The 25,177-nt window shown below is 42.0% G+C and overlaps 1 protein-coding gene across 2 annotated transcripts; it reads left to right on the forward strand.

The window, feature by feature from the left end:
• The first annotated feature begins 555 nt into the window (after positions 1-555).
• On the forward strand, positions 556-23,417 carry LOC142832504 (guanylate-binding protein 6-like). Of its 2 annotated transcripts, none has more exons than XM_075942984.1 (11): positions 556-873; positions 8,043-8,266; positions 10,153-10,280; positions 13,621-13,730; positions 13,932-14,128; positions 17,402-17,647; positions 17,784-18,064; positions 18,723-18,929; positions 20,226-20,328; positions 20,655-20,843; positions 21,646-23,417. In XM_075942984.1, the coding sequence occupies exons 1-11, from the start codon at positions 863-865 to the stop codon at positions 21,663-21,665; spliced, it is 1,716 nt and encodes a 571-aa protein (XP_075799099.1). In that variant the 5' UTR covers positions 556-862; the 3' UTR covers positions 21,666-23,417. The 2 variants fall into 2 exon arrangements, with proteins under 2 accessions (XP_075799099.1, XP_075799098.1); XM_075942983.1 differs by having other exon boundaries at positions 571-873; positions 20,650-20,843.
• Positions 23,418-25,177: the final 1,760 nt, after the last annotated feature.

The raw sequence follows: 25,177 nt of genomic DNA on the forward strand, positions 1-25,177 counted from the left end.
AAGATTTACAGGTTGAGGCAAAATCCTGCTTCCCAGAGAAGCTGAAGAGCTAGCAGCTCACCTAGCTCACCTCCTGGCATCCCCCAAGAAGTTCTCTGCTTCTCCTTGGCCCTCCTTATAAACCCTTCCCCACCTGGCTCCGCCCTGCAACTTCTGGCCAGCTAGCTGCTGATGCAACCTCCTGACTGCAGGTGAATTTTATTTAATCAAACACATCTTTGCATCATTCAACAGATGTTCCAGAGCATAAACAAAAGTAACACACCTTAAAATAGTATTCTACAACACACTTCGCTCCCCCACCTTTGTGTGGGTTCCAGAGATGGAGCTGGGTCACCAGGCTGGTGCAGTTGGAGCCTTTAGAGCACTTCCCCCCTGAGCTCTCTGACTGATCCTACTTATTATTTTCTAGTTGCTTCTTTTAAAGATGATTTTTAGATGAATGGTTTCTGTTTAAGAACACACATTAAAAGCATCAGAGCTCTTCACCAAGGAAGCTGGGGGAATTTCCACTGGGAGAAACACATTTGTAACAGTCTCTGATTATGTAACTTCCTTCAGTTTCTGTTTCTTCTGTGGGGAGGACACTGGAGAGAGATTTCAGGAAAGAGAAGTAAACGCTCTCTACAGTGGGAGGTCCCTCAGCCAGCAGAGTATCTGATTGGCTTTCCTGCTGTCCTCCAGCATCTTGGCTCAGCTAACAGGGCTCTGATGCCTATACTTTCAGTTTCCTTTCTGCTGCAGCCTGGGATGCTCTCAGCAGTGTGTGCTTGGTGGACGCCCAGAGAGAGCAGCAGGGGAGCAGAGGCAGGGAAGCAGAGGAGAGTCTGAAGCAGCTGAGACCTGCTCTTGCACCTGTGGGATGGGGACCAAGTATGTTATTTACTTTTTCTTCCTTTTAGAAGCAGCTTAGTCTGGAACCTGGATTTGATTATTTTTGAATCTTAAATAATATTGTAACTGTAATGCCTACTAAATAGTTGTTTTTGTTGTGTATAATTTTACTATGTTAAAATTAAAGCCCCCATTTTGATTAGACAATTAGAATAATCCTTTTGTACACTGTAAATATGTTAATAAAAGCTGATTGCATTTGACTTTCATTTCCACGTGGTGACTGGGGGATGGTCAGGAGAGGTGCGTTCTGTGTTGTCTGGTCTGCAGGGCTGTGGCTGGCTTAGGTGTGTGAAATTTCTTTCCTTCGATAAGTGACAGATGCACAGTGGTGTCCTGACACTCCAGGCTCCCCTGCTCTGGCAGCTTCCACTGAGGCCCTTGGCAAGTGCTGTGGGAGCAACCTTGGGAGGGAGCCTTAGCTGTACCACAACCCCACAATCCTTGGCCAGACACTTAAGCAACTTAAGTCAGAAGAGTATCTTTTCTGTGTAGGAACCATTGAGAAACTTCAGTACAAGAACTTGGCAAATATCTGTTTAGAAATGAATTTAGTTTCTGTCTGACTGACTTTTATTAAGCATCAGTAGACCATCAAAATCCTCTTCGATTTGGGTGTATATGAGATATATAAATCATATGGGGCTATATGCATTTTGTCATGCTGTTGAACTTATTCTCAGATATGGGAGCAAGTTGAAGAGAACCTGTGACGTCACCTGCATCTAAATTCTCAGGATTCTGTACATTCTCCTTCCTCAGCATAATATCCTCAGGCTCATCTGTATTGTAGTGTGCAATATATTCTTTTGTTATTATTTTATTTTTTGAAACTATCTTTTCTCATTTTACATACCAGTAAAAATTCCCTCTCCCTCCCTTCCTCCTGCTACCCCACCTTTCACCCACCCCACCCTCATTCACTGCTCAGAGAGGGCAAGGCTTCCCATGTGGAGTCAACAAAGTCTTGTACATTACTTTGAGGCAGGACCAAGGCTATCCCCATAGATCTAGGCTAAGCAAGGTATCCCTCTGCAGAGAATGAACTCCTGGATGCCAGTTCAAGCACTAGGGGTAAATCCTGGTCCCACTGCCTGTGTCCCACATAATGCCCCAGTCATACAACTGTCACCCCCAGTGAGAAGGCCTAGTTTGGACCTATGCAGATTCCTCTGCTGTCAATCTGGAGTCACTGAGCTCCCACTAGGTCAGGTCCTCTCTTTGACTAGATTCTAGGAGCCTGGTCCAGTGCTAGCTGTGGATCTCTGCATCTGTTTCCATCAGTTTCTGGATGAATGTTCTATGATGACAAAGTAGTTATCAATCTGACTATAGGCAAAGGCCACTTCAGGTACCTTCTCTGCTATTGCTTAAGGTCTTAGCTGGGGTCATTTTTGTGGATTCCTGGGAATTTCCCTAGTGCCAGGTTCCTTGCTAGCCCCATAATAGTTCCTTTGATCAAGATATCTCTTTTCTTGATCTCCCTCTTTGTCCTTCCTCCATCTCAGCCATCTTATTCCTCATATTCTCCTCTCTCCTATCTCTTCTCCCCCCCCGCTTTTGTTCTTCCTCCCACTCCATACTCCCTATTTTCCCAGGCTTTCTTGTTTGCTTCCCCTTCCCTGGGGATCCATGTATGCTTTTCTTATTGTTTTCCTTGTTACCTAGCTTTTCTGGGGTCATAGATTATAGGCTGGTTATCTTTTGCTTAATGTCTAATATCCACTTATGGGTGAGTCCATGTTTGTATTTCTTGGTCTAGGTTATCTTACTCAGGATGTTTTTTATCTAGTTTCATCAGTTTGCATGGGAATTTCAAGACGTCATTGCTATTTTGCCACTAAGTAGTACTCTATTGTGGAAATGTACCACATTTTCCTTATCCATTCTTCAGGGGAGGGGCATCTAGTTTGCTTCCAGGCTCTGTCTATTGCAAATAGTGCTGCTATGAACATAGTTGAGGAACTGTCCTTGTGGTATGAGTGTGTATCCTTGGGTATATATTCTTGGGTCCAAGAGTGTATTTCTGGGTCTTGAGGTAGATTGAGTCTCAATTTTCTGAGAAACTGACGCATTGATTTCCAAAGTGGCTGTACACCAGCAATGGATGAGTGTTCCCTTTGTTCCACATCCTCTCCAGCATAAGCTGTCATCAGTGTTTTTGATCTTAGCCATTCTGAGAGGTTTAAGATGGTATCTCAGAGTTATTTTGATTTTGATTTCTTTGATGACTAAGGGTGCTAAGTATTTTCTTAAGTGTCTTTTTTCCATTTGATATTCCTCTGTTAAGGTTCTCTGTTTAGATCTGTACTCCATTTTTCAAATTGGAGCATTTGTTTTTTTGGTGTCTAGTTTATTGAGTTCTTTGAATATTTTCGAGATCAGAACTCTGTCAGATGTGGGGTTGGTAAAGATCTTTTTTCATTCTCTAGTCTGCCAGTTTGTCTTAATGACTGTGTACTTTGATTTACAAAGGCTTTTCAGTTTTAGGTGGTCCCATTTATTAATTGTTTCTCTCAGTGACTGTTCTCCTGGTGATATATTTAGGAAGTGGTCTCCTGTGCCAATGTGTTCAGGGCTACTTCTTACTTTTTTTTTCTATGAGGTTCTGTGTGGCTGGCTTTATGTTGAGGTCTTTGATCTATTTGGACTTGAGTTTTGTGCATGGTGATAGATAAGGGTCTATTTTCATTCTTCTCCATGTTGATATCCAGTTATGCCACCCCCATTCATTGAAGATGCTTTTTTCCCTATTGTATATTTTAGCTTCTTTGTCAAAAATCAGGTGTTCATTGCTGTGTGGATTAATATTGGGGCCTTTGATTCAATTCCATTGGTGTACCTATCTGTTTTTGTGACAATACCAAACTGTTTTCATTACTGTAGCTCTATAATAGAGCTTGATGTCAGGAATGGTGATGCAGGAACCCTGAAGGACCATCTCACCTTTAGGCAAGTTCAGCAGTCATTTCTGTGGGTCCTGCATGTCCAGTTCATACAACATATTATCAAGCAGTCCAGTCAGTCAAGAGCAGTTTCTTGCCCAAATGGCTAACCAACTCCATAAGGAGCCACCATGATGCCCATCATCCTCTTGAAGTAGATTGGTGCTTCCAGGAGCAGATGTATCTTATTGTCATGAAAAGTCCTAAGTTATTAAAACATTTTAAATGCCATATTCTTTTCATCTTTGAAAGGTTTCAAGAATACTTAGCTACCTGAAGTATATCTTTGTACATTCAAAAAACTTAACTAACATGATAACACACTTGACTATTATAGATAATTGTTTATTAACCTAGATTTATTAATTACACATTACATTTTTTAAAAAAATAAATACATTTTAATAAAAAACAGCAAAATCTTAAAATTCTATTATTTTTAAGACTATACTATAGAGTTAAGATATATGATGTGGGGGCTGAAGAGATGGCTCAGAGGTTAGCAGCACACACTGCTCTTGTGGAGGACGCAAGTTCAGTTCCCAGCACCCACACTGGGCATCCCTGTCAGTCCACAGCTCTTTGTCTTGTGTGGAGTTCAGGTGCATTCTCTGCTTGTGAAGGATGACTCACAGTGCCTGCCGAGTTTGCCGCTCAGTTCTGGTTGGCTGATGTTGTTCTCTTAAGAAACGAATTCTGAGAATTTCATTGCAGGCTTGACCAGGATGGAGCCCCAAAACGGCCGTGCTGTTCATGGTTTTCCTTCTAGTGGTTTGGTTGTTTGGGATTTGGCTCTTCAATTTGGGTCCTCCTGGATGGAACCATGGGCTGGATTCCCCACACATTTTACACATTACATTTTAAATGAGCTCTACAAACACAATACCATAATGAAGAGCAGAAATACACATATAACAAAATTTACCTTAAATTTGTGTCAATAAACTAAGATCCATAACAATGCAAAGTATTCATCTCTATAACATTTTCCACTTTTAATTTAAACAAACATTTATAAACAATCATTTAGGGAATTTGGGCATTGTTCTCCAGACTACTTCCTGCTGATTGGGGATGCTGTTAATCAGGTCTTTTATGGGGTATCCTGTGTGGGTAGGTGCATCTCAGCCAGTAGTTCTGAAGCTGTCATGGAGTTGGACCATCTGGGCCATTGCTCCAGAAAGTCTTGTTTGATAAACTATATTAGCCGGTAAGGAATCCATAGCTTTTGATCCTCTGTGGAAACAAAAGCAGAAGCTCTTTTCCAAAGCATATACTAGACCCAAATTTTGAAATCAAGGTATTTTCAAAATACTTATCTTGGATTAATTCAGTAGCATTTATAAACAAATATCTTTTAGCAGCTGTTGCACCTTCCTCAGCATTCAAACAATTCAAAGAGAACATAATAACATACAGTATCCAGACTCTCTCTGTGTTTTCCATCTTCATGTGGCTTTATTTTAATCTCTATTTTTTTAAATTTTATTTTTAATTTTTGTCTTTTAGAGACAGGGTTTCTCTGTACATCTTTGTTCTGGAACTCCCTCTGTAGGCCAAGCTGTCCTTGAACTCACAGAGATCCACCTGCCTCTGCCTCCCAAGTGCTAGGATTAAAGGTGTGTGCGACCACCGCCTAACTACACTCTTTTATTTTAAGGACTTTATCCTTTTTTTCTTTTCCAAGCCTACATATACTTTTAAATATACTCTAAATCGTTTAGAGGCTTCTTTGTTGGTCTGAAACTGTCTTTACTATATCTCTCTTTTTCTGACCACACAAGTCTTTAATTTGCTAAGCAATATGGCTAGGATTAAAGCTGTGGCTTTGACAGTGCCCATTCTTTAGCTTTTTTTTTTGAGAGTCTAGCCTCTTGGCAGAGGTACTGGCTGGAGCCATGTTTATTGCCATAACTCTATGGCATTTCAAGGCCTGTGCTGACACGAAGAAGCGTGCTGTAGGCTATTTATAAACACTGTTTAAGTGTTTTGTGACAGAACTTCTTAAATGGGATGCAAAGTTTTTGCAGCTAAAGCTGTCAGGAAGCCTCTCTTAAATGAGCCATATCTGGATCACAAGTATAGGCTGAAACTTCCCTCTCCCCATAATTCTCGTTGTCATGCCTCAACTTCCTTCTTGGTTGCCCTGCCTACACTTCCTGCCTAGCTACTGGCCAATCAGTGTTTTATTAAAAGCAGTATACGTGACAGGATAAAAGACCATTGCCTCACAGCACTTCCCCCCTTCTTTCTTTTTTAAAGAAAACAAGAACTCTGAACCTAATCTCCTTTGTTTAGCTTTTCTCCTGTTATCCATAACAACCTGTAACCAACATTCTAAACAAAGAAAAATATCTGTAGTCCATTTTTGAGAATGTGGCTACCTCCTGTTGATTTGGGGCACTGATAATCTCATGGGGACCTAATGAAAATTTAGAATTATGATCAAGACAGCTGGATCTACCCCATTTATTAGCTTTCTGAGAGTCTGGCCTCATGGTGGAGGTATTGGCTGGAGCCATGTTTATTGCCACAAGTCTATGACATTTTAAGGTCCCTGCAACCACCAAAAAGTATGCAGTCAGCTTTTCATCAACACCATTTAAGTGTTTTGTGGCAGGACCTCTTAAAAGAGCTGGAAGGTTTTGCAGCTAAAGCTGACTCAGGAAGCCTCTCTTAAATGAGAGCACTTGCCTCTAGCAAGCAGAGCGCACCCGAGACAGTGCTTCTATCAAGAAGTCATGCTTAACACTGTTATTTTGGGTCTAGAATTACTCCTGAGCTCTCTCGGGTTTTATGTGGATGCAGTTGTCTACATGTTGGGTACCATTCTGTTGACTGAGGTTTCTGTCTTGCCCGGTTCCCGCAGTCGTTAAGTCCTAAAGAAATCACACAGAGGCCTACATTAGTTATAAACTGATTGGCCCATTAGCTCAGCCTTCTTATTAACTCTTATAACCCATAATTCTTGTCTGTGTTAGCCACGTGGCTTGGTACCTATTTCAGGAGGCAGTCACATCTTGCATCCACTGCATCTGGGTCACAACTGCGGACTGAAACTTCCTTCTTCCGATAATTCTCATAGCCATGCCTCAACTTCCTGCCTAGTCACCCTGCCTATACTGCCTGCCTAGCTACTGGCCAATAAGTATTTTATTTATTTATTTATTTATTTATTTATTTATTTATTTATTTATTTATTATGTATACAATGTTCTGTCTGTGTGTATGCCTGCAGGCCAGAAGAGGGCACTAGATCTCATTACAGATGGTTGTGAGCCACCATGTGGTTGCTGGGAATTGAACTCAGGACCTTTGGAAGAGCAGGCAATGCTCTTAACCACTGAGCCATCTCTCCAGCCCCCAATAAGCCTTTTATTAAAAATAATACAAATGACAGGATAAAAGACCATTGTCTCACAGTACTTGGACTGCCTTTTATACCCTTTATAAATCCTTTGATGCACATAAGTTCTTAATTTTAAAACGTGGATTTTTTTCTATTTATTCACTCATATTGAAATTTTAGTATCATGTTCTAGAAATAATCTTTCCTCGAAATCCAAATTAGGTAAAATAGACACCAGGTTAGCCCCAGGTTAGTCGGTTGCAATTAAGGTCTTCTTTACTTTCTGTAGACAGACTCTGTATCAGATGGGGTGTGGGGTTAGGCAGTGAAAAGTCAAGTAAATGCACATGTAATTCACATTATTTATTCATTGGAACGTCTCAGTGTTTGTGTAATTTATGAATGTCTTTCAAAGCTCTGCTATATTTTCAGCCACTTTGAAGTCATTCACAGAGGGAACAAGGATTTAGAACCCACTGGTCTGCCATTTTGCTGAGTGTTTAAGGTTTTGCAAATTCACTTATCCTATTGGCAGTGTGCAGTAATCTGTAACATATAGGTTCACATAGATTTTGGGAGGCCACATACTAAAGATTACAAGGCTTAGCATATTGGAAGACCTTAATGAAGGCAACAGTTGTTTGGTATTTACTATTGAAGTAAACCCTTACATATGATGGCAGCCCATGTCTTACCAAAAGCTTCTTTAGAACTTTGAAGAATGATGAAGAAAGTGGAGAACCTCCTCTGTATCTATTCACCGCCAATAGGAAATGTGCAAATGTCATCAGTCCTGAGCCACTTAGGACTTGAGTAACACTGAAGCAGACAATGGCTTTGTATTCTGTTTGCAGATTCTTCTTGCAGATTCTTCTAGGTTGGCAGGTTGCCATGATCGGATCCCAAATGATGGCTCCCATTTGTCTGGTGGAAAACCAGAAGGACCGGCTGTCTGTGAACCCGAAAGCCATCGAGATTCTGAACAAGATTTCGCAGCCAGTGGTAGTTGTGGCTATTGCTGGATTGTACCGTACAGGGAAGTCCTACCTGATGAACCGTCTGTTAGGACAGAATCACGGTGAGTGGCATGCTGGGTACTAGCCAAAGGTTTGACTTTCTTTGTCCCTTTATCTTAATTCTGATTCCCAACTGTAACAAAGAAAAGCCAAAGTCCTTTCAACAAATCTATCCTCTCATGCTAATTTGCATGATTAATTACTGCTCCCCAATAATCGGTTCCTGCATTCCTTTTTTCTCCTTCCACTTCATTTAAGAAAATCTCTCCCAGGAGAGCTCAAGACAGGGCCTTTTCTGATGCCCAAAGCAATGGGATTCTGTGTGTCAGTCTCTTGTCTCATACAGCAGGTTTTCCTTTCTCAGTAAAGTATTTCCATCATGATAGAAATGTCTTTGAATACTTAAGTCTTTAAAATCATGGGTAGGATAGGTGGTCTAGGCTGCTCTTGCAGAAGACAGGATTTGGTTCCCAGTACCCATGTGGTGACTCAAAATTCTCTTACTCCAGCTCTATATAAGTGGCATGCTGGGTGCTAGCCAAAGGTTTGACTGTCTTTGCCACATTTTCTTAATTCTGATTCCCAATTATAACAAAGGGAAGCCAAACTGCTTGCAGCAAAGTCACCCTCTCATGCTAATTTGCATGAGTAATTACTGCTCCCCAATAATCGGTTCCTGCATTCTTTCCTTCCATTTCATTAAGGAAAATTTTTCCCAGGAGTGCTCAAGACAGGGCCTTTTTTGATGCCCAAAGCAATGGGATTCTGTGTGTTAGTCTCTTGTCTCAACAGAAGGTTTTTCTTTCTCAATAAAATATTTCAATCAGGATAGACGTGTCTTTGAATACTTAAGTCTTTAAAATCATGGGTAGGATAGGTGGTCTAGGCTGCTCTTGAAAAGGACAGGGTTCCCAGCACACATGTGGTGACTCAAAATTCTCTAACTCCAGCTCTAGAGGATTTGATGCCCATATTTGGCCTTTATTGGCTTGAGGTATGCACATGGTGCACTTATATACGTGTAGGCACAATTTCAATATTCATAAAATGAAATAACTAAATCTTAATTATTGTTTATTTAGAAATGAAAACTCTTGAAAAAACTTTAAAAAGGAATTATATCCTTTTAAAGCAGGACTTTTGTTTTTTTCTTCTTTAATAACTTTGAATACAAAACTATTATAATAATTATCTTTTTCTAGTTTTTTTCTCTTCTTGTGTGTCTCTGAGTTGGAACTCATACCATTTCCCACAATTTGTAGGAAGTACCTTTTTATTTTTTGAGACAGTCTTATTGTTTGATCTGGTTCTAGCTATGTAGTCTCAATTGCTCTCAAGCTAATGGCAATTCTCCTGCCTCTGTCTCCTGCCTTCAGGAATGACAGGCGTGTACAGCCATGGCTGGTTCAACACACTCACTGTAGCCACCAGAGGGCGCCGTGTTCTCATATTTGTGATGCCTCTCTGTTTTTATTTGGTGCTTCTGTGTGGCATCATTCTTATGTTAAATGTCTTTTTATAGATAGCTCATCTTGAGGAAAGATGAAGCACCGTTTTGAGTGTTGTGATTCAAATACTGCCAATTTTCATGTGCCTTGTCCTCTTCTTTGCTTTTTCATGGCTGTGTTTAAAACACCAGAGAGAATGACCTAGTGGGGATCGATTTGTCTGGACACTTGTTGGAGTCATTGATCCTGAGACCATAGTGAGATTACAGTGGCAGCTGCGTGGATGGCAGATGGCCGAGACTGAGGAAGAAACTTGTGACCCAGTCATAACTTCCAACATTACTTCTCTGGCTGCTGTGTCTTCCATCCAGACTCCAATTCCTAAATCCTTCAGAATCCCTCAACAGAATCCTGGCTGCTGGGCACTGATGTTTGAGCACACGGGGCTATCTGTGCAGGATGTTCACACACTGAACCTAAGTCCTCACTTCTTCCCTCAGGCTTCCCTCTGGGCTTCACTGTGCAGTCTGAGACCAAGGGCATCTGGATGTGGTGTGTGCCACACCCCACCAAGCCAAAGCACACCCTGGTTCTTCTGGATACTGAGGGCCTGGGTGACGTGGAAAAGGTAGGATGAGGCTCAAGCTGTCCCTTATGATCCCTTATTATCTAACTAATTGATCTATTTATAAATAGGTCTATTAGTTCTATAGACTGAACTATAGCAGGTGAGGTAAAACACTCATCTCTTTGCTGTGGGATAATGCTCTCATACCCTGTAAAGATTTGTTACTCCTATTGGCTTAATAAAGTGCTGACTGGCCAGTATCCAGACAGGAATTATAGACAGGGTAACCAGACTAGCAGAATTCTGAGAAGAGAAAAGGCTCAGTCTATAGTCACCACCCAGATAGAGAGGAAGCCAGATGAAAATGCTGCACTGAGTAAGGCACCAAGCTACCTGGCTAAACATAGGTAAGAATTATGGGTTAATTTAAATTGTAAGAGCCAGTTAATAATAAGCCTGAGCTAATAGGAAAAACAATTTATAATTAATATAAGTCTCTCTTTGTTACTTTGGAACTGAAGGGCTTTGGAACCCTGCAGGACAGAAACATCTGCCTACTTCTATTTAAATTTCACTCTGAGATAAGATCAGATCTCTTCCTTTCTTTCTTTCTTTCTTTCTTTCTTTCTTTCTCTCTCTCTCTCTCTCTCTCTCTCTCTCTCTCTCTCTCTCTCTCTTTTTCTTTCTTTCTTTCTTTGTAGGGATAAGCCCAGCCCCTTAGGGGGCGTGTTCGCCTCGGGCGAATGCTTACTTATAAATTGGGCGAGCAGGAGCCCCCCCCCCGTGCCCTCTCTGCTTCCCTGTTTGTAGCGGGAACCTGTGGTCTTGAAAGTCTATTTCCCCATTAAAGCTGTATATATTATTACAATCTGTCTGAATTCATTTACATAGATACATTTGGCGAACACGTCCCCTAAGGGGCTGGGCTTATCCCTACCTTTCTTTCTTTTTGAGACAGGGTTTCTCTGTGTGGCTTTGGAGCTTGTCCTATAACTCAGTCTGTAGACCAGGCTGCTCTCAGACCCATAGAGATCCACCTGCCTCTGCCTCCCAAGTGGTGGGATTAAAGGCATGGGCCACTACCACCCAGATATCATATGTATTATTTTAGGTAAAACATGTTTTTATTTCTTGCCATTTGGGTGAATGATTTGATTCAATTCAAGTAAAGTTTATTTAGCAGTTCAATTCCTGAATTCTAGGCATAGTAGTTAGATATTAGTGAATTAAATAAAGGGTTTTCCTTCCAAGAATGCTCCTGGTTTCATTGAGGATCCTACCTCTGTGTACTGTGGTAGAGTCTAGTACCCAGAAAGAAGCAGGATGGTGAGAGGAAAAGACATCACGGGATAGCCTCTGACCTCTGAACTTCAAGGAGAGCTGGGGCTGGAACTTTTGAACTAGCCTTTGTTGGGTCAAGGGTGAAAGTCTTTATCTCTCAGTCTTCCATGGAGGCCTTTGTCATATGGAGGCTTGGCATATGAGAGCTGCTACCCATCAGAACTGCCATAGCTAGATGAACAAGGTCTTCCATTTTGGAAGGTGACTTAGGTAGCCAGTACTACTTCTACTATGAGTGTTAGGTGGAAGCATGCTTCCATGAGAAGGTGGATGACATCATACTAGGAGCAGGTAAGTGAATGGATGCTTTGAGGGACAGTGACATCATACTAGAAACAGTTAGGCAGATGAATGCGTGGATGAGAGGGTTGATGACATCGTACTAGGAACAGTTAGGTGGAAGGATACACTGATGAGAAGGTGGATAACAGCCCATTCTAGTGAATGAAGAAGAATGACTTCTGTCTTATCTTCTGAGATACCAAGGATACATCTTGGAGATGGAGTTAAGGAGTTAGGTTTATACATTTGGGAGATATTTTTTTTTATTGTGTGTTGTGTGTGTGTCTGCCTATGGTATGTGTGTGTGAGTGAGTACAGGCATCCTTGGTGTTCAGAGGCTTTGGATTCCTGGAGCTGGAGTTACAGAAGTTAGAAACGATCTGATATGGATGTCGGGAACCAGACTGTGGTCCTCTGGAGCAGCAGCCAGTGTTCGTTCCTCTGAGCCATCTATCCAGCCCCTTGGGTTCACATTTTCTTTTTATTGTGAAATTTACTAACTGTCAACATGGCATTCTGGAAGTTCTTGAGAGAGCTGACTCTGCAGGTTAAGTGAAGGCCTGTTTGTCCCACAATAACTAGTTAGACGAACTTGACTTTCTTAAATAGGTGAACTGAGTGATTAAAAAAAAAATCTTGCTGTTGTATGTGAGATGTTATGTGGTGTATGCGGGTGCATGAATATGCGTGGCGTGTGTGTGTGTGTGTGTGTGTGTGTGTGTGCGTGCGTGCGCGTGCGCGTGTGTGTAGGCACATGCCACAGTGCCTTCCACCTTCATGTGGGTTACAGAAATTGAAATAAGCTATTGGGATTGCTCAGTAAGAGCCTTTCCATCCTGCGTTGTCTTGCTTGCTGATTCATCCTTTTATTCCTTCCCTTAGTTTTAGACATGAGAGCAGAGTCTAAATTCCCAGGTTTCCATTTCACTCCAGAAATTAGTAACACTGTATTTTTAAAATTTGTCTGATGTCATTTAGCATACTGATCTAAGGTTTATACACACTGTCTCCAATGACAGGCTTTCTCTCTTTTTTTAAATGCTGCGTTCATATTGCTGCATCCATGTTTTCTTTACCATCCAGTCACTCAGACACATTTATAGTCAGTCACTCAACATTTTGATTCTTCTGAATAATGACACATGAAACATGGATGAGTCTGGCTCTTGGAATCTCTCTTACTCTCCAGTATTTGCATCATCTGATCTACTTCCCTACTTCTGTCACAGTTTCAGGAGATACAGCCCATCAAGTGAACAGCAGAAACAAAAGACTGTTGGTCACATGTCATCTACAATTGTGAAGCAAAGGAAAGGAAGGCCTGAGTTCAGTTCTGTTCCTTCTTTTCCTTCAGCTTGAGACCCAGCTGATGGAGCTGTACCATTCATGTTTAGGACAGGTCTTCATGCAACCCAATCTAGATAACTCCTCATAGAAATGTCCAGAGATTTGTTTCCATGGTGATTTAAAATTCCATCAATTGACAATGAAGATTAACCATTACTTGTGGATAAAAATAAGATCTCAGGATCATACAGGACTTCTGCTTTTATTACTTAAGAAATACTCTATGTTGAGGTCTTTGATCCATTTGAACTTGAGTTTTGTTCCAGTAAGTTTCTCAGGCTGATCTTGGATTCTTTCTCTAGCCAGAACACACTCTCTTGTTCCACATGCTTTGCCCTCCAGAGTTTCTGGCAAAACACGGCCACAAAGGCATCCCAGATGGACTTCTGAGGAGTTCTTTCTCAGTCCTCTGCCCTCATATGTCTTCCAGGTTGACCCTACGAATGACTCGTGGATCTTTGCCCTGGCTGTGCTTCTGAGCAGCACCTTTGTCTACAACAGCATAGGCACCATCAACCACCAGGCCCTGGAGCAGCTGCAGTATCCTTGCAGGACCTGAGGCGCCATGTTTCATTCAGTGTTCTGGAATGCATGTAGAGGCACAGACCTGTCCTATCACTGTGTGGCTTTTGGTGGGACAGAGGAGACCCAGGGCAGCAAAGAATGCTTATTGTGATTTATTTTTAATAAGAGAATCATGGGAACGTGCATGTGAATTCACTTTTCTTAACCCAGTGCCAGTTACGTCACAGAACTCACTGAGCTGATCAGGACAAAGTCTTCCCCAAGTCCTGATGGAATAAAGAATTCCACAGAGTTTGTGAGTTTCTTCCCAGACTTTGTCTGGACTGTTCGGGATTTTACCCTGGAGCTGAAGTTAGATGGAAAGAGCATCACGGAGGACGAGTACCTGGAGAATGCACTGAAGCTGATCCCAGGTAGAGGGAGGGCTGGGGTGGGGGACTGGGAAGGGCTGGAATCTGATAAGTTGCTCCCATCGTTTGTGGGGTCCTTCTGTATTTGCAGTGGGATGGAGATCCGCAGAAATGCTGATCGGTCATTGGCTGGAAATTTCTGGGAACTAGTGTCTGAGTTCTTTTGAGAAAAGTAGAGCCTAAAACATGGGGAAATTATTCCAAACCAAGGCTTTAGCATCTGTGGTCTAAAGCATCTAAACTTCTCCAAATCCAGAGATTGTATTGCTAGATTTTCTGTCTGCCTGCCTATAAGAAATACTTGGCTACATAATTTCTTCCATGAATTTATCATACATAGCCCATCTCAAAATAAATTTTTACAGAGTTATACATTGTTCTTCTCATGGAGAAACATAGGTTTTGAATGATGGGTTGGTTATGTTGCATGCAAAACATCTGTGTTCCAAGTAAACTGACAGATGTGTCTCTTCAGTCTGTGCCTTCTCAGAATGTGTCATTATTTATCACAGCCTTCTATTTTTGTTCATGCCACTGTGTCAGGATCAGTAATATTAGTCTTCTGTAAACTATTTACATGGACGTTATTAGCCCAAGTAGAGCGTCTGAAGCCTGCAAGGAATGCCAGTTCTGATTGGCTCACTGCTTTCATTTTTCTGTCTTTGTTTTCTCAAAGGAGTAAAAACACAGTAGGTGGGAAAGCAGCCTGTGAAACCAGTACTCACAGTCCTGAAATTACATAGGAAATAAAGTATCCAGGCCTGGACACCCCATGGCTCAGTTCTCATCCCAAAGATTTATTTGCCCCAGAGAGACATAAGAGACAAACACAGGAGATAGTGGATGAGGGAGAAGGGGAAGGGATCAAAGGAGATGGGAAGGCGATCCTTGTTCCAGAGGACAAAGGACCTGCCCCTGGACAAAGTGGAGACAGACATGGCCCATAGCCAAATGGCAGTTTATAAAGGTAAAAGGGGAAATCTAATGTTAGGATGAGGTGTTTAATTTTAATTGGGCATATTAATTAGGTGAGCCAAAGGGGGCTTTTGATTGTTGCACTTCAGAACATCCATAGCTGGACCTTGGCAGTTGGTTTCAGCAGGAGGAAGTGGCCAAATGAGGGAATAGACTTTGGTGGCTAATTTTAGGAATATAATCTAATGGTCTTTAACAAGGAAGAGGGAATGGGGGAAAGGCAAGGCCTGCCAGACCCATGCTCACTACACTGGCCAGAGTCCCTTCACTATAATCTACTATTGTTTATTTTTAATCAAGGTATCACAATGTAGCCCTTAGCGGGCCTGTTGTTCGCTATGTAGCTGAGTTTAGGCTGGCCTGGAATTGAGTGTCTCCAGCCTCTTTCTTCCAAATACCGGGATTAAACATGTGCTATCACTCAGCTTTCCTTTCCTTTTTTCTTTCCCCCTTTCTTCTTTTGTTATTATTTCTTTTTTCTCTTTCTTCCTTTTTTGTTTACAATTTTGTTTTTTTATTTGTTTGTTTGATTTTCTTTCTTTTTTTTTTTTGAAAAAAGGTCTCACAATATAGATTATTTTGCTAGCCTAGAATGTTGTATACAGGTCATGGTAGCCTCAAACTCATTGATAAGAGCTCTGTATTCAATTTTCAGAAAACATTTATTGCTCTGCTTGAGTGTTGTACCTGGATGTTGTAGAACACAGGCGGTTCCTCCAGTGCAGCAGATGGCACTGCTGTCATCTCACATGGTTAATTGTCATGGAATGAACAGCTAAAATGGAGTCAATAAAAATCCCTAGTGCATGGGGTGGGGAGATAACTTTGTGCTTAAAGCCCTTGTCACCCAAGTGCGAGGACTGAAGGTGTGATCTCCAGAACTTCCATAAATGCTGGCTGGGTGTGAATATCTACCTTGAGTCCAGTGCCCAGGCTGAGGACACAGGCTGGTGGTGGAGCATGCTGGCTAGCCAGACAGACTGCACCGGAGAGTCCAGTTTGACCTGAGAGACCCTGCCTCATCGAATAAGGAAAGACTGGCTGTAGAGGACTTCCCATGCAGACACATGCATGTGTGCTCACACACATACACCCGGACACAGGCAAACATGCATACACACACCCCACCCATCCACATGATAGAATGGGAGAAAGTCCTCAATACAGCAGTTTCATAAAATAACGTCTTAATGTAGCACATCTGATATCTAGATGTATGTATAGACTTACGTATCCTATACTTGTTCATAGTCCTGCCTTCCCTCCCCAACTGGGAAGGATACTTTTATTTTTCTGTAGTGTATATTTGGTGTTTACAAAAATGATTTTTTTGCTCATTGTGTTGGAATTCTTTTTTTTTTTATTTTTCCATTCAAAAAATTTACACTTCCTCCCCTCCTCCCATTTCCTTCCTGCTCCCCCACTCTCCCTCCTCCCTTCCCCTCCCTCCTTAAGAGAGGGCAGGGAATCCTGCCCTGTGGGAAGTTTAGCAGCAAAGTAGTTTTCAGTAACCATAGCTTCGTGCTTAGAATTGCTAATGTTGCTAATTTTTATACTCTATTATCCTTTATATGTGGCTTTTCTTTTGGGTCACAACAGCTCCTTTGCTACAAAGGAGTAATTGGGCCAGAAATCACATTAAAACTTTTGCTGTTCAGTCAACAGGGCACACAACTACAGTATGGTGTGGGAGGTCCTTCTGTCTATGGGTTGCTTTTATTGGTTAATGAATAAAGAACTGCTTTGAGCCTATGGCAGGGAAGAACAGAATTGGGTGGGGAAAGTTAGGCCGTATGCTGGGAGGAAGAAGGGCAGAGTCAGAGAGATGCCTTGGAGCCACAACCGGAGATAGATGTGCTGAAACTTTGCTGGTACTCCATGATGTTGTGGTGATACACAGCTTACTAGAAATGGGTTAAATTAAGATGTAAGAGTTAGCCAATAAGAAGCTAGAGCTAATGGGCCAAGCAGTGTTTTGATTAATACCATATCCGTGTGATTATTTAGGATCTAAGCTAGCTGGGCAGCCAGGAAGAACAAGAGGCCCTTCCTCCAACAACAGTATGCTTGATGCCATGTTCATGCCTGTAGATTTCAACCATATGCTCTTCCCAGTGGAGTCAAATGTCTCCTGAACTATTTCACCAGATGTCTACCAAGTACAAACTTGGTATACTTTTGACCTGTAAAGAAGTGTTGCATGTTTATGGTAGAGACCTGTGAGTACAGAGACAAGGGCCTCCATCATTTGCCCTCTGCTCTAAGTCTATTCCCATTGCTTTGTGTTTCCCTTAACACCAGGTGACAATCCCAGAATCCAAGCATCCAATTTGCCCAGGGAATGCATCAGACGTTTCTTCCCTAAACGGAAGTGTTTTGTCTTTGATCGGCCAACAAATGACAAAGAACTGTTATGCAAAATTGAGACTATCTCAGAAGACCAACTGGATCCTAAGTTCCAGGAACAAATGAGGGCTTTTGTTTCTTACATCTTCACCGAGGCAAAGATCAAGACACTCAGAGAGGGAATTAAGGTCACTGGGAATCGTGAGTAATTTTTATCGTGTTTATGTTTGCAAGTGTACATGTGTAGTTGGGGGAGATTAAAAATGTAGTCTTAAAATCTTGGATCCCATTCACTTATAACTTCACCTTTATCCCCTAAAACTCCTGTTTTGTGAAGGATTGGGGACTCTGGTGACGACCTATGTGGATGCCATCAACAGTGGAACCGTGCCTTGTCTGGATGATGCGGTGACAACTCTGGCCCAGCGTGAGAACTCAGCAGCTGTGCAGAAGGCAGCTGAGCACTACAGTGAGCAGATGGGCCAGCGACTGAGGCTCCCCACAGACACGCTCCAGGAGCTGCTTGGTGTGCACACAGCCTGTGAGAAGGAAGCCATTGCTGTCTTCATGGAGCACTCCTTCAAGGACGAAAACCAGCAATTCCAGAAGAAGCTGTTGGTAAGTGTCATTAACTGTCATACCTGTGTCCGTGCAAGGCTGTAGTGTTGCTGTGCCTTCACTGACCCCGGTTATGTGACTCATTCTAAGATGGGCACTCTGCGTGTTCATTGTGAACACAGTTGTGAAAGACTCATGTCCCCTTGCCAGACTTCAGGTGCTTTTTATCCAGAAATCTCTAATGATTAGAATAATGAGTATATAGTTTCCTAAGTCCTTCAGGCAGTTAATGTTTGTGCATTGCAATCCTGCCCAGAACACCTATAAGTCATCCCTGAACTTGCTTTATTCTTCTGTTCCTATGAAACAGTTTCTCACAAGAGTCCCACTGCAGGCCACTGCTCTTCTATTGCTCCTTGTTATATCATTGAAGATGGAATTACAGGATGTGACTCCCACATGGATCCAGAGATTGTAGATGAAGAGCCATCTTTTTCCAGAAGGTTTTAAGGGCTAAGAACTTCAAGAACATTTACTGTAGCCTTGTACAGATTTCTTAGAATCTTAATTCAGGCATTAGCATTTCACATTCTCTTGTGGTCTTATTATACTACAATACTTTCTTGTAGGTAATAGGCTGACTCTTCTACAAACTTTCTTGGAACTTTATCTCTTCTATTCCTTCAATGTGTCAGATCTCTGTCCATTTCTCTTGTAGGAGTTAATAGATGAGAAGAAAAGCAAGTTCATATCGAAGAATGAAGAAACATCAGATCAATACTGCCAGGAAGAACTCAATCGGCTTTCAAAGGCTTTTATAGAAAATATTTCAACATTTTTTGTTCCTGGAGGACACAGGCTCTACATGCAAATGAGGAAGCAGATTGAGCATGACTATTGGCAGGTGCCCCGAAAAGGGGAGAAGGTGAGAAGTAGGGAGCATGGGGAAGGGGTGAGGAGTAGGGAGCATGGGGAAAGGGTGAGGAGTAGGGAGCTTGGGGATGGGGTGAGGAGTAGGGAGCTTGGGGATGGGGTGAGGAGTAGGGAGCATAGGGGAGGGGTGAGGAGCAGGGAGCATAGGACTCAGAACACAGGAAACATGTCATAAAACATGAGCACACAGCACTGCATAAGAAAAGATGAGGATAGCATGGCATCTTTAGCTTCATGTTAGTGTTGGCAACCAAAACCAGGCCTTTGTGATGTAAAGGAATTAATTGCTTTACCTTCAAGCCCCATCACCAGAACCATGCTTGGCTCAAAATGACTGCTATTTACTACTAATTCTTGGAAATACTCACATAAAAATTCTGAGTCTGTCAGGATGAGCTACCTATGGAGTGCCAATAAATCTAAGAACACAGGTAACATATTACTCAGTTGTTGCCAATGACTCCATAGTGGGTTCTTTTTAGTCCTTTCTTTAGTTATCTAAAATGCTTTGGGTGATGCCCCCCCACTACTGAGAGAGTTTACATATCTGTACCATGATGCCCTGGCAGATAGAGGGACTTGACCATAAATACATCCAGCAAGAGCAGTATTGTATGGAGGCTGCTTGTTTTGTTCCCTGCTGCTCAGCCCCAAAATAATCACACAGAAACTATATTAATTGCAATACTGTTTGGCCAAGAGTTTAAGCTTATTTCTGGTCAACTCTCATATCTTAATTTAACCTATCTCCATTAATCTGTCTATTGTCATGAGGCTGTGGCTTACTGGGTAAAGTTCAGGCATCTGTCTTCGGGGGTGCTACATGGCTTCTCTCCACTCTGCCTTCTTTTTCCCTGCATTCAGTATAGTTTTCCCCACCTAGTTCTAATCTGTCCTATCAACAGGCCAGGGCAGTTTCTTTATTCATTAACCAATAAAAAGCAGCACATATACAGAAAGACTTCCTACCTCAAAGCAGAAGAAGTGAAGCCCACACAGTTATGCAGCATTTTACATGGTGATACAATATTTGAAAGCATCATAGGTTGCATTGAGCACATCTGCATGTGATGTGAACCGGCTGGATCTGGGAGCAGGAGGTAGCAGCTGGCCCTAGTGAGATAACTGGGGAGCCATGGACCCAGAAGTATCTATTGCCAGTGAAGAGCAGGGCAGACTGCAGGCTTCACCATAGCATTTCACAGTGAGGCACAGTGGAGACCATGTTAACTCACATAGATTCTCTCCCAGGATCCATCAAGGTCTTTGCTCCTTCTTGGTCTTGCAGGCAAGTGAAGTCTTCCAGAGCTTTCTGAAGTCACAGGCCACCATCGAGAGTTCCATCCTGCAGGCAGATACAGCCCTCACAGATAGGGAGAAGGCCATTGCAGGTACAGGAGCATGTCTCTTGGCTTTCAGGAGGGGTCGGTTCCCACAAGGCTTCCTGATAGAAGTAGTAGTTAACCTATCCCCTTGTTAGCAGCTCTCTATCCTTCTGTGGATGCTCACCCCTAGAGCAACAGGAAGTCAGTCTGTGTTTCAACCAGGTGGACAGGGTCTCCTCCATCCCCTCCAGAAACACTCTGTCCATTGTGTGGACCAGTGTGGAGTCTGTAGTTTCCTTTCAGGTCTGAATTGCTCTCTGGGTTCTGGAATGTAGACATTTTACCTGACCCATCACTTTCTTCCCTCCCTGAATCTTCCTGGGGCAGAGGAGCGGGCCCAGAAGGAGGCAGCAGAGAAGGAACAGGAACTGCTAAGACAGAAGCAGGAGGAGCAGCAGCAACTGATGGAGGCTCAAGAAAGAAGTCACAAGGAAAACCTCGAACAACTGAGAACGAAGCTGGTGCAGGAGAGAGAGCAGCTCATCAGAGACCAGGAAAAGATGCTGGAGAAGCAGCTGCAGGTAGGACTCCTCATCACTGTGGTGATCCTCATACCCTAAGTGGCAGGGAAATTTGTAGTTAGGTTCTGAGAGGAACACCTAAAAGTATTGTTGCTAAGGAGGTCTTCCTTCAGGTTTTCAGTTGTTCCTTTAGTTTTTTTTTTCTGTACTAGTTTGATTTACTAATTCAGGATATTTAAAAATGACCTTATGGGAACTCACTAAACAAATTCCCAACCAGGCAATTTACTAAGGCTTGCAATGAGTCTTGTTATCAAGGCCCAGAGTATCAGGCTCCTGACACGCCCTCCTCAAGTCTGGGCATGATCTATGCTGGCAGAAAATTGAAAGACATGTCCAGACAGAAAAACGCAGGGAATTGGCAGCTTCTGCAGGTCCTGTAGCTGTCTCCAGGGTAGACAGCCTGCATAAAGCAGCACAAGGCGGTGGAGCGATTTTCTCATTGCCTATCTGCAAGTAAAACAGCAACTGATAGGTTGCCACTGTCTTCATGATATGGTTGCCACACTGTGTCCATAGATCGAGCTCTGCACAATTCAACCAGTAGCATTTCAGTGGGCATGAGCGTATAAATATCTTCACGCCTCTGCCAGCATTGCAGCCAAAACATGATGGATCAACATCGGTGAAGTTTCAACTATCTTCCCTCAAAATGTGTAGGTCTGACTCAGATGATCTTCTTCATGGTAAAGGAAATCATTTAGGGGTACAGTAAGGACCACTTGCTATAGACTTGAAATTATAATTGGTGCTATGTTTGCGTTTAACAGTATTTACTTCTTTTTCATCTTCATTGTTTTAGGATCAAAAGGCTTTGCTTGAAGAAGGATTTAAGAAGAAATCTGAGGAAATGAGTGGAGAAATAGAGCGATTGAATTCTAACCTCAAAGATATGAAGGAAAACAGTGGTTCCATTTTAGAGAATATTCTAAAAGAATTTGCTAAAGCAATCTGTGGTCCTTTTTTCTTGATCATGGACATTATAAATGGCCTTACCTCATCATTTAAATAGGATTTATTTAAATATTTTTTTTTAAAAGTCTTCTTTGGATGAAATGATGATCCTTGAATATATACTTTGTCTTTCTTTGAAGCTTCATGTTTTCGTTTTCATTCAGCCAACTAAACAGAAGAGTGTTGATTAGAGACATCTGTGCCTCACCTGCAGTGCATAGAACATATGTACACACGTTTGCACAATGTTTGCTTTTAGGGGACAAATTTTGAAACCATTCGTATGAAAGTGATGTGATTAGTCATTGTACACTGTGATGGTTACTGTTGGCCAACTTGACTGGGTATAGAATCACCTAGGACACAAGCTCTTCTGCACCCTGAGGACCATCTTATCTAGGTTAGCTTGTGGGGGCATCATCTCAGGTTAGTATGGTAGGAAACCTACCCCATGGGTGGGTAGCACCATCCCTCTGGACTTGGGACCTAGTTACAAAGTAAAAGAAAGCTGGACACTAACGTCTATCACTTGTGACATACTGATAGGGTGCCATTGATCAACCAGCCCCCAGTTCTTTCTGCATGCCTTCTCCACCATGCTAAATATATCATTTGCAGCCAGGAGCCCGAACAAACCTTTTTTGTTCTTAAGTTGCTTTTGTTGGGGTATTTTGTCATTGATAGCTGGTGTAGGATGTTCTTCTGTCTATGTGTTGCTCTCGTTGGTATAATAAAGAAACTGCCTTGGCCTTTTGATAGGGTAGAACTTAGATAGGTGGAGTAGACCCAACTAAATTCTGGGAAGAAAGGCAGTGTGGCAGACACCATGAAGCTCCTGCCTGAGACAGATGCTGGCTAGAATCTTTCCCAGTAAGCCATGACCTCATGATGATACACAGATTGGTGGAAATGGGTTAGATCAGGATGTGAAAGTTAGCCAAGAAGAGGCTGGACATAATGGGCCAGGCAGTAATTTAATTAATAAAATTTTCTGTGTGGTTATTTCAGAGGTTAAGCCAGGATGCAGCCCACTCTTTCTACAACAGATAGTGTTGTAATGGTGATAAATTTGTAAACTACTTAAACATCATTGAATAAGATTGGTAACAAATTTTAATGTCTTGATCCTGGGTTACTATATAGCCAAGAAACAAATGTCAGTCAAGCTTCCTGTATACTAACATAAATTCAGCTTGAAGATTTCTTATAAAATAAAGTGGAAACTCCATGTTATAGTGTGATTGGTATTACAGATGCTCCTATCCCATGCAAATGCACAGGAGCACAGATCAGCTGCCTCCGGAAGATTAATGGGATACCTGATCCTTTGGTTTCATCTCTGGAGAACAAATTGGAATCAAAAGTTGAAGGGACACATGTATTTCTTTATGTACTAGTCTTTTAGGTTTTATTAAGGATGCTAGGAAAATAGTATGTTTGCATTTTAAATGGGTGATAAAAGAAAATGCACTATCGTTTGATGGCATCTCTGTTTCTAGAAACAGCAGAAGCTTTCAGAAGATAGCTAAGATGAGGACTTGATTGCCAGGAAGCAAAATGTTGGCACACTAATGATGTTTTTCCTTTGAGGCTTTTAATAAAAATAATTTATATAACACATCTTATCTAACCCAATATATCAAAATATTATTTCCACATGCAGTCCATATAATTTATGCATGCCATCTTTTAACATTATATTTATTTAGTTGCAAAGTAAGAGGGAAACTGCATTCAAAGAGAAATGATAGTACAGAGTGTAAGAGAATCCATGGGTAAGTGTGAGGTGGACAGCTCAGACATGTCTCAGTGCTCAAGAATGCACTGACCGCTCTTCCAGAGAAGCTCAGTTCACAACATCCACATGGGGCAACTCGCAAATCCCTGTGACTCCAGCTTCAGGGGATCTGACTTCCTTTGCAGGCCCCCAAGGGCGCCAGTACTGCTATCACATATCCCTGTTGATTGAGAGCTCTCTGCTTAGTTCCACTGCCTATTTTTTATTGTGTCATTTCATTCTTGATGTTTTCAAGTTTATTTTTTTGTATTTTTGTTATTATTTCCCTTGTCAACGGTTGTAGCTGGTGAGGGTTTTCTCCCACACATGTATCCAGAGGACTCTGTCTCCTATTGCAGAGATACTTGCCCATCTGTGTTCATTGCTGCTCTAGTCATAATAGCGTAAATAACCCAGATGTCCAGCATTAGATGGCGCTGCTGATGAACATAATGGAAATGTGGCACTATAATAAATCCATGCAGGAAGATACAGATCACCACACTAATATAGACAATAAAGCTTATAAAGTCCTTTAGTTTTGGCCGTGACTAACAGCATGCTCATGCCTCAATCACCCTGGTGCAGAAGGTCAGAGGTACAGCATTGTCAGGGCAAAGCATACACTTTCACTGATACTGGACGAGAGGCAAAGTTACCTTGCATGATTTGTTTTGATAGAGCATAGTTATTTCAGACACAGCAATACAATCACTTTTGACTTATACTTCTTTGGTTGTTTTAGTTTATGTTTTTATATCACTAATTATTTAGCTTAACACATTTGGGTCACAGTGGTCATGGGAATCCCAAATGTGTTTCTAAGGCAGACATCACTGTTGTGGGGAAGGGGGCTGAGAAGTGTCTGAGCTGACAAAATGGACATAGGACAAGATGGCTTTGCCTTAGTCACTTCAGTACATGTATGGTGTGGGAGGTCCTTCTGTCTATGTGTTGCTTTTATTGGTTAATGAATAAAGAACTGCTTTGAGCCTATGGCAGGGAAGAACAGAACTAGGTGGGGAAAGCTAGGCTGTATGCTGGGAGGAAGAAGGGCAGGGTCAGAGAAAAGCCATGGAGCTGCCCCAGACAGATGCTGGAAACTTTACCCAGTAAGCCACAGCCATGTGGTGGTATATAGATTAATAGAAATGGGTTAAATTAGGATATAAGAATTAGGCAATAAGAAGCTAGAGCTGATGGGCCAAGCAGTGATTTAATTAATACTGTTTCTGTGTAATTATTTTGGGTCTAAGCTAGCCGGGCAGCTGGGAACCAACATGCAGCTCTCTCCTTCCAATACATGTATGTGATAGAATTTTATTCAGTTGTAAAGAAAATGAAATTTGTAGAAAAATAAATGGAACTGGAGAATACCATGCCAAGTGAGGTAATATAGGCCTGGGAAGACAAATGTTCTCTCTCAAATGGTGGTTCTATCTTGAAATTTTTACATTTGTGTGTTTAGATCAGAGCTAGGCAGAGTGAAAAACACCATTGCTGGGGAGGGGCAGTAAATGCGTGTTATATGAAAATAAAGAGGGAATGCTGGCAGAGAAAGGGTTACTTGGGGGTAAGGGAGGAGGAAGGAGGTGAGGGGTGG

Source organism: Microtus pennsylvanicus, chromosome 12, assembly GCF_037038515.1.
Source record: "Microtus pennsylvanicus isolate mMicPen1 chromosome 12, mMicPen1.hap1, whole genome shotgun sequence".
Classification (NCBI taxonomy): domain Eukaryota; kingdom Metazoa; phylum Chordata; class Mammalia; order Rodentia; family Cricetidae; genus Microtus; species Microtus pennsylvanicus.